At 44.7% G+C, this 9,736-nt stretch overlaps 1 protein-coding gene across 2 annotated transcripts in view; it reads left to right on the top strand.

The window, feature by feature from the left end:
- The first annotated feature begins 4,809 nt into the window (after positions 1–4,809).
- The window catches only part of bcam.S (basal cell adhesion molecule (Lutheran blood group) S homeolog), a 42,888-nt gene continuing 37,961 nt past the window's right edge, over positions 4,810–9,736 (top strand). Inside the window, exon 1 of one of the 2 annotated variants that reach the window (XM_018228139.2) lies at positions 4,810–5,010. In XM_018228139.2, the coding sequence (XP_018083628.1) occupies positions 4,974–5,010 (37 nt within the window). In that variant the 5' untranslated portion in view covers positions 4,810–4,973. Of the gene's footprint in view, positions 5,011–8,791; positions 8,882–9,736 lie in introns of those variants that run through there. The other variant, XM_018228138.2, reaches the window with a different exon arrangement.

The following is a 9,736-nucleotide window of genomic DNA, read 5'->3' as shown; positions in this document are numbered from 1 at the left end:
GCCAAACAATTGCATGACAATGAATGGAATAAGGGCCAAGGACCTCATCTTTGAGCCAACGTGAAAATCAAACCTGCCCCATTGACATTTGGCCGAATTAGGGTACCTGTATGGGGCGCCTTAAAGGGGTTGTTCAATTTTAAGTTTAGTATGATGTAGATAGGGATATTCTGAGACAATTTGCAACTGGTCTTCATTTTTTTATTGCTTGCAATTTTTGAGTTACTTAGCTTTTTATTCAGCAGCTCTCCAGTTTGCAGTTTCAAATGACCCTAGCAACCATGAACTGATTTGAATAAGAGACAGGAATATGAATAGGAGAGGCCTGAATAAAAACAGGAGTAATAAAAAGTAGCAATAACAATAAATTTGCAGCTTTACAGAGTATTTCTTTTTAGATGGGGTCGGTGACCTCCATTTGAAAGCTGGAAAGAGTCGGAAGAAAAAGGCAAATAATTAAAAAAACTATAACATTTGAATAATGAAGATCAATTGAAAAGTTGCTTAGAATTGGCCAATCCTATAACATCCTAAAAGTTAATTTAAAGGTGAACCATCCCCTAAAGTGCAAACAAGAAGGAAGGTATCAAGTGAATACAGTATATACCTTTCAAAATAAACTCCAAGGATTCAGAAAGACAACAGAACATTTTTCCCCATGACAGAGATTATTATTTCATTTCCATGTACTTCAGCTCCGTGAAGGAATGTCTGCAAATGCATATCAGCTATTGTATAATCATAGGTGCCTCCTTCAGCAGGACGGGGACTGAATCTGTTGGGGAATCTTGTTCATTTGTACACATAAGGTAGAACAGCTGGGAGAAGAACATAAACATTTATAATAGGATTTGGGGTATTATCTGCCTAGAACTCGTTTTAGACATAATAATTCTAATGAAAATGCTTTCACTGAAAATATGGAGAAGACAGTATACCTGACAACAGTTCAGTACTGGGAGTAACACCATCTCTCCCTACTGTACCTGCTATCCCACAGTAACAGTCTCTTCCCAGAGACTATTATCCACTGTTACTATAGGCACCATCTCTCCCTACTATACCTGCTATCCCACAGTCACACTCCCTTCCCAGAGACTATTATCCTACTGTTACTATAGGCACCATCTCTCCCTACTATACCTGCTATCCCACAGTCACACTCCCTTCCCAGAGACTATTATCCACTGTTACTATAGGCACCATCTCTCCCTACTATACCTGCTATCCCACAGTCACACTCCCTTCCCAGAGACTATTATCCCACTGTTACTATAGGCACCATCTCTCCCTACTATACCTGCTATCCCACAGTCACACTCCCCTTCCCAGAGACTATTATCCACTGTTACTATAGGCACCATCTCTCCCCTACTATACCTGCTATCCCACAGTCCACTCCCCTTCCCAGAGACTATTATCTCACTGTTACTATAGGCACCACTCTCTCCCTACTATACCTGCTATCCACAGTCACACTCCCTTCCAGAGACTATTATCCATGTTACTATAGGCACCATCTCTCCCTACTATACCTGCTATCCCACAGTCACACTCCCCTTCCCCAGAGGACTATTATCTCACTGTTACTATAGGCACCATCTCTCCCTACTATACCTTTTATCCCACAGCCCACACTCCCTTCCCAGAGACTATTATCCACTGTTACTTATAGACACCATCTCTCCCTACTATACCTCTATCCCACAGTCACACTCCCTTCCCACGAGACTATTATCTCACTGTTATATAGGCACCATCTCTCCCTACTATACTGCTATCCCCACAGTCACACTCCCTTCCCAGAGGACTATTATCCTACTGTTACTATAAGCACCATCTCTCCCTACTATACCTGCTATCCCACAGTCACACTCCCTTCCCAGAGACTATTATCCACTGTTACTATAGGCACCATCTCTCCCTACTATACCTGCTATCCCACAGTCACACTCCCTTCCCAGAGACTATTATCCCACTGTACTATAGGCACCATCTCTCCCTACTATACCTGCTATCCCACAGTCACACTCCCTTCCCAGAGACTATTATCCACTGTTACTATAGGCACCATTCTCCCTACTATACCTGCTATCCCACAGTCACACTCCCTTCCCCAGAGACTATTATCTCACTGTTACTATAGGCACCATCTCTCGCCTACTATACCTGCTATCCCACAGTCCACACTCCCTTCCCAGAGACTATTATCCACTGTTACTATAGGCACCATCTCTCCCTACTATACCTGCTATCCCACAGTCACACTCCCTTCCCAGAGACTATTATCTCACTGTTACTATAGGCACCATCTCTCCCTACTATACCTGCTATCCCACAGTCACACTCCCTTCCCAGAGACTATTATCCACTGTTACTATAGGCACCATCTCTCCCTACTATAACCTGCTATCCCACAGTCACACTCCCTTCCCAGAGACTATTATCTCACTGTTACTATTAGGCACCATCTCTCCCTACTGATTACCTTTTATCCCACAGCCACCACTCCCTTCCCAGAGACTATTATCCCACTGTTACTATAGACACCATCTCTCTCCTACTATACCTGCTATCCACAGTCACACTCCCTTCCCAGAGACTATTTAACCACTGTTACTATAGGCACCATCTCTCCCTACTATACCTGCTATCCCACAGTCACACTCCCTTCCCAGAGGACTATATATCCCACTGTTACTATAGACACCATCTCTCCCTAATTAATCCCTGCTATCCCACAGTCACACTCCCTTCCCAGAGACTATTATCCACTGTTACTATAGGCACCATCTCTCCCTACTATACCTGCTATCCCACAGTCACAGTCCCTTCCCAGAGACTATTATCCCACTGTTACTATAGACACCATCTCTCCCTACTATACCTGCTATCCCACAGTCACACTCCCTTCCCAGAGACTATTATCCCACTGTTACTATAGGCACCATCTCTCCCTACTATACCTGCTATCCCACAGTCACACTCCCTTCCCAGAGACTATTATCCACTGTTACTATAGGCACCATCTCTCCCTACTATACCTGCTATCCCACAGTCACACTCCCTTCCCAGAGACTATTATCTCACTGTTACTATAGGCACCATCTCTCCCTACTATACCTGCTATCCCACAGTCACACTCCCTTCCCAGAGACTATTATCCACTGTTACTATAGGCACCATCTCTCCCTACTATACCTGCTATCCCACAGTCACACTCCCTTCCCAGAGACTATTATCTCACTGTTACTATAGGCACCATCTCTCCCTACTATACCTGCTATCCCACAGTCACACTCCCTTCCCAGAGACTATTATCCACTGTTACTATAGGCACCATCTCTCCCTACTATACCTGCTATCCCACAGTCACACTCCCTTCCCAGAGACTATTATCCACTGTTACTATAGGCACCATCTCTCCCTACTATACCTGCTATCCCACAGTCACACTCCCTTCCCAGAGACTATTATCTCACTGTTACTATAGGCACCATCTCTCCCTACTATACCTTTTATCCCACAGCCACACTCCCTTCCCAGAGACTATTATCCCACTGTTACTATAGGCACCATCTCTCCCTACTATACCTGCTATCCCACAGTCACACTCCCTTCCCAGAGACTATTATCCACTGTTACTATAGGCACCATCTCTCCCTACTATACCTGCTATCCCACAGTCACACTCCCTTCCCAGAGACTATTATCCCACTGTTACTATAGACACCATCTCTCCCTAATATACCTGCTATCCCACAGTCACACTCCCTTCCCAGAGACTATTATCCACTGTTACTATAGGCACCATCTCTCCCTACTATACCTGCTATCCCACAGTCACAGTCCCTTCCCAGAGACTATTATCCCACTGTTACTATAGACACCATCTCTCCCTACTATACCTGCTATCCCACAGTCACACTCCCTTCCCAGAGACTATTATCCCACTGTTACTATAGGCACCATCTCTCCCTACTATACCTGCTATCCCACAGTCACACTCCCTTCCCAGAGACTATTATCCACTGTTACTATAGGCACCATCTCTCCCTACTATATACCAAGGGCACCATTATGCCACCCATTACTTGTACTCCACACTGGGTGGGAGTAGATCTCTAGTGCAGAGGGCAATAGTGCATTTTCCAAGGTTCCCGAAAGGGGTACACGGGGAAGGAGAAACTTTAGTTACACAGGTGCAGAAAGAAAGTTGGGGGTCACCATCTGTAATGACCTAAGGCAGCAAGTATAGAAATACCTATCATATCCCAATTAGTGTTAGCATAGAATGGCAACTCATTGAGAATCGCTGGGATTAAGAATAAAAGAGGATGCAATGAGAAGAGACTATAAATCAGTGCAATTTCAGAGCAATATGTTTCCAGTTAGTGCAATTATTACAATAATCCATTTCCATTTCCAATCAGTACTATTTCAGAGCAATTTATTTTACTAATCACTAAGCACTTTCATTAGCAAATGTATGTCCAGTCAGTGCAATCTTACAGCACAGTATTTCCATTTAGCCCATTGTCACCTATGAGTGCAGTGATCATTAGAGCAATGTTTTCCCATTCAGAGCCATTAATCGCACGTATACACAGAGTCCAGCGACTAGCAGACCGGACTGCAGCAGGAATCCCTGGGTTATCCCCCGGGAAGGAGGAGGGAAGGCCGTGGGTTTGGGGGGTCGGCGGGACGGGCTGGGAGTCGGTGCCAAGCATATGCCAATCAGCCTGCCCTGGGCGTGTCAAACAGTGAATAGGGGGCGTGTCCTTCTCTCCCTGGGAGCTGTTCCTCGCTCTCTCCCTTTATTCTCTCTATCCAGAGCCGGTGCTCCGACCTAGAGAAACCCCTCCTCGGGCTACAGGCGAGAGAGACCCGGGACAAAGCAATCGCAGAGCTGAGACGCTTCCCCCAGGCACCTGCTGAGAAGTTCTGAGTCAGTACCACCTTCCTCTGCCCAAATGGATCTGCTGTGGCTGATTGTAACTCTGCTGCCAGGTGAGAGGAGTGGGCACTTCCACTAGCTGGGCATGGGGGTGTTCTGGCATACAGGGAAGGGCACAGTGTTGTATTATTATTGTCTCTGCCCTAGAAATGCTTGTTGTTAGATACTAGCACTTTGGCACCACTACTAAATGTGGCACATGGGGGCCCAGGGGCAGCCTCCTCCAGTTTCAAGGCATTGGACATTTTAATGCAAAGTGAGAATAACCAGCCTCTAGTGGGACCAGCTGATTAATATAACCTGCAGCTCTTGTCTATCTGCAACTTCCAAAGAGAGTTATAGTCCAACCGCAGCTGGAGAACTGAAAGCTGGAACTGCAGCTTCACACAGAGCAGTTCACTCTGGGCACTGCCACTATGGACGTGCCCACAGCACAACTGCATGTAACATGGTGGCACACCCCCCCCCAACGCCCACCCTAGAATTCCCGTACAGCTGACAGTCTGGCGACACATGGGCAAATTCCTGCCTATCACACGGATACTCAGTGGCAGCAGGGAGCAGACTGTGGGCGTGTAGGGATGGATCGGCATGTATTGGGCACAGAGATGTATGATATGCTGCGAGATCCAAATTGCTGTACTGTGGCTTTTGTTTTGGGCTGTGGCTGGAGTGGGAATATGAAGGGAGGTTGAGCTTATACCTGTGGCTTTCTACATATACCGAACTGGAAGGATGTTAGGATTTGTATACTCAGTAGCGCAGCTAGATATTATGGGACCGCACAGCAAATTTTTTTTCAGCCCCGCAAAATGTCTAGAGGTTGGCCTGTTATTGAAATTGTATATGAATTAGGGCCCCTACACCTCCTGGGCCCCCTGCAACTGCAGGGTCTGCTTCCTCTGTAGTGTATACTGTAGTGATTGCGTTACAGGTGGGCACAGTGTTGCACACGCACATACAGTCTGAGGAAGACTGGGTATTAGAACTTACAATCTATGTAGGAAAGGTTTTTTTTTGGAACGGAGTATGTAATAGGGTAGGAATCCCCTAGCAATTGCGGCACTACAGAATGCACCGTCATGGTGCATAAATCCATAGGTACCAAACTGTCACATGGGCAAGCCCATTTAAATGCTAAAGCAGATTACCGGTAGTAATTCCCTGATCGAGCTCCTATCATATATTTCATTCCTGTCCTTTATTTACATTCAGGGCACAAAACGGCGATTGTATTGATTCCTAGGGAATGGGTTCTCTTTATACAGACTTCTCAGTCCTAAAAAGTGCCGGCGACGGTCCCCAAGTACCAGTCTGTGCCCTCGGCTTGGAGGTTTTTATTAATCCATTAGCAACAATTTTATCACTTGCCCCAGCCTGTCCTTTGAAATACACCACCTCATTTTATAGCTGTTTTCTCTCCTTTTAAATACGAGTCCCTTCTGTTCCCCGGCCATTAGGAAGCTCTCAGGAGCAAGGGCCCCTGCAATTTGCATTGATTTCTATCCCATGGACTTTTTTTTAGTGTTTTCCAGATACAGTGATCTCCTTATTACAACATATTCGCCTTTTCACATCCCTTCCCATCATTTACCTTCTCTGTGGGTTGTGTGTACTGAACTGCTTCTGCTCTTCCCAATCCCGATGCAACAAACATAACACAGTTAAATAACAGTTAAGAACGTCCCTGCCCAGGATTACTGAGCCCCTCCTGGGATACATGAGAGGAGGTGAAAAGGATTTAAAATGTGAATCTTAGAATTTTTTTTTAGAACATATAGCGATTGGAAAAAGTCAGTGTTTGTGAAGTACTACCTAAAAACACTGTTACTAAAATAAAAGAGCCAGCGCCAAAGTCACACAATCACGCCAAAGGACACAATCAAACCTTGGGCCTATCTTTCTGTTTAAGAGACTACCTAAAAACAATCAGGTGAACGTTTCCTTTAATATGTACAGTCTAAAGAAGCTCATCTGTGGTTCTGCTGTGTGATGGTTCATGGTACAACTGATAGCACAGTGGGTGGTTTAACCCGATACAGTACTACCAGGAACCACCTTGCCCACCTCCCAAAAAAAAATGCTCATTGCTTCTGAGTGGGGGTCTAATTGTTTATTGTCCATGTGCTTTATGCTCAATATTTCCTATTATTCTCTGTGTGAAGCATTGACTGATAGGGGTGTTTTTGCCATCACTTGTTTTTGGCTTGAGACACTTCTTGCCTTCCCGTCCAACCAGATTGCACGTACCCTCACCATTGACCAATGAGCTTTTACCTCTTCTGCAGCCTCAGTTGCACAAGTGACAACATCTATATGACTGGGGCCCAGCTATACCCTCCACTGAGTTTCTGGACCAGTTCCATTCAGTTTTTAAACACAATAGACCCTAACAAGACAGAAATGCTCATGTATTGAAACCAACTAATTTAGCTCACCGTGCCCTGACAGTACCAATACCCAAGGAAAGGGTAATTGTTTGGGTTGCCACCTGGCTGGTATTTTACTGGCCTGGCCGGTAAAAATGATGGCTGATCCCATTGTTATTAATAAGAAAAGAAAAAAAATATATAGGAAGGCCGGTATTTTTTTCCAGAAACATATACATATACTGTACATATGACTCTCATTGTCCATCTTTCCAATCCCTTCACTCCAGCCTAAAAAAGACACTTGATCTTCCGCTGAAGTTTTTGTACTGTCGGATCTATGGATAACTGTGCCATAAATGTATTTCTTTCACACTGAATCTCTCTGCGAATCTGCCCAGAGAACACAAATGTATTGGCCTTCTCTCCTCCTTGTGTGCTTGAATAAAGAGCAGGTTCCCCGCTGTGAGGCCTCGGTGTGCGCTGAATGCACAATTTTGCCGTGGATGTTGTGTTGCACAAGAGTCGTCTTGTGTTTTTGGGCACTGCATTTAATTGGTATGACAGTGTGGTGCGGTGGGTGCACGGGGGAACAGGTTAGGACCTGCTGTGTGTACACTGTCATTTCTCAGCAAATTCCCACATTCCAGACATGGCAAAACAGCACCTTCCCCACCACAGAGACACGCAGACACCCCCATCTCAAACAACAAAGGAACACAGAGCCCCTCCTCTTGATTCACATGTTGCCAGGTGTGAGCCTCTCTCCGCTCTGCAACATTTAATTTATTGGTTTTGCCCACAGGCAGCAATATAGAATCAGTTCCTACAGGGCATGAGTATATTATTATCCTTTTATATAGTGTCAAGATATTCCATAGATTAGATATGCTGTCTTCTGGCACAAGAGAGGACTGATATTTGCTTTGCATATGGATACGTTGCTGAATTTATCAGTGATGTATGTAATCTCTAAACATAATGGGAGATGAGTGATTTACCTGGTTTTTTAAGCACATGGACAGATTCGGGGAGATTAAGTTGCCTGGCGACTAATCACCTCTCTGCGGGGCGGCAATCTCCCCGAACTGCCTTCCCCCTGCCTGCCGCTTGCTATAATTACAAAACGCCAGCGCCAATGCACTCGCGGCGCTTCGATTTCCAAAGTCGCCAGAAGTTTCCTCGTGAGGCAACTTCGGAAATCGAAGTGCTGCAAGTGCATTGGCGCTGGCGTTTTGTCATTATAGCAGGCGGCAGGCAGGGGGACCAGTAATGTCAGAAATTTCTTTAAAAAATTTTTTTTGTATATAACCAAAAAATAAACACCAAGACATATTTAACTTTAAAATCACAAAGTCTTTATAAAAAAAATAACTCACCAAAACTCTGCTTGCGCTCCTCTTCAGATAAGGCAACACAACGACGATCCATCGTGCAGTGCTCGATTTCTCCTTCCTGGCTATCTCCTACAGAAGGCAGGGAGGAGAAATCGAGTGCCGCACGATGGATCGTCGACCTGTCACCTTTTCTCAAGAGGAGCGCAATCGGAGTTTCGGTAAGTTAATTTTGCGATTTTAAAGTTCAATATGTCTTGGTGATTACTGTTGACGTTACTGGTTCTTTAAGGTATGCAGATCAAAATTACAGTAAGATCTGTTATCCGGAAAACCCCAGGCCCCAAACACTCTGGATAGCAGGTCCCATACCTGTATGACCATCTACCAAACACTTTGAGCAAATAATATAATATTACAATATATTCCTTTTTTTATGCTTTAGTATGCTGATCCAGATTACAGAAAACCTCAGGTCCTGAGCATTCTGGGTATCAGGTCCCATACCTATATGAAGGAATCGGTATACAAAATGTCTTCAATTACCTCCCCAAACACAAAGATAAGTTTCGGAGAGCCATACGGATCTGCATTATGTGAATATAGATTTCAGGACTGCAAGAGAAAACCATCTGTTGAGCTGAGCGTTTTGCTGGAATCCATGCTCTGTTGTTTGTTTTTAGGCAGGCTGATGATTTAACTTGGACTTTTTAAAATAAAGTAAATGGCAGGGCGAGTGGAGTCACAACCAACTGATAGATATCAGTGAATGACCAACTGACCTCACTTTACACTCGCCCCGAATGCAAATTCTAAATTGCGTCTCTAGGTCTTTTTTTTTTTTTATAAACCGAAGGTAAAAGAATGTGGTAAATATGAGAAGAGAAGATCTGAGGCTTATTTGCTAATGGGATGCAGCACTGAGACTGAGATGGATGCACTTTATATAGAAGTACTTTATATAGACATAAATTATATGCCAGCTGCAGAGTTGCCCTAGTGGCGCAGTGTAAAGTCCTGCGTCGGGTCCCTGCAGAATACACTCAAAGTGCTTGAGTTTCCGGCAAAAAGTCCCC

This window comes from Xenopus laevis, chromosome 7S (genome assembly GCF_017654675.1).
Source record: "Xenopus laevis strain J_2021 chromosome 7S, Xenopus_laevis_v10.1, whole genome shotgun sequence".
NCBI lineage: Eukaryota > Metazoa > Chordata > Amphibia > Anura > Pipidae > Xenopus > Xenopus laevis.
Note: the sequence above shows the minus strand (reverse complement) of the source record. Positions and strands in the feature narration are given on the sequence as shown.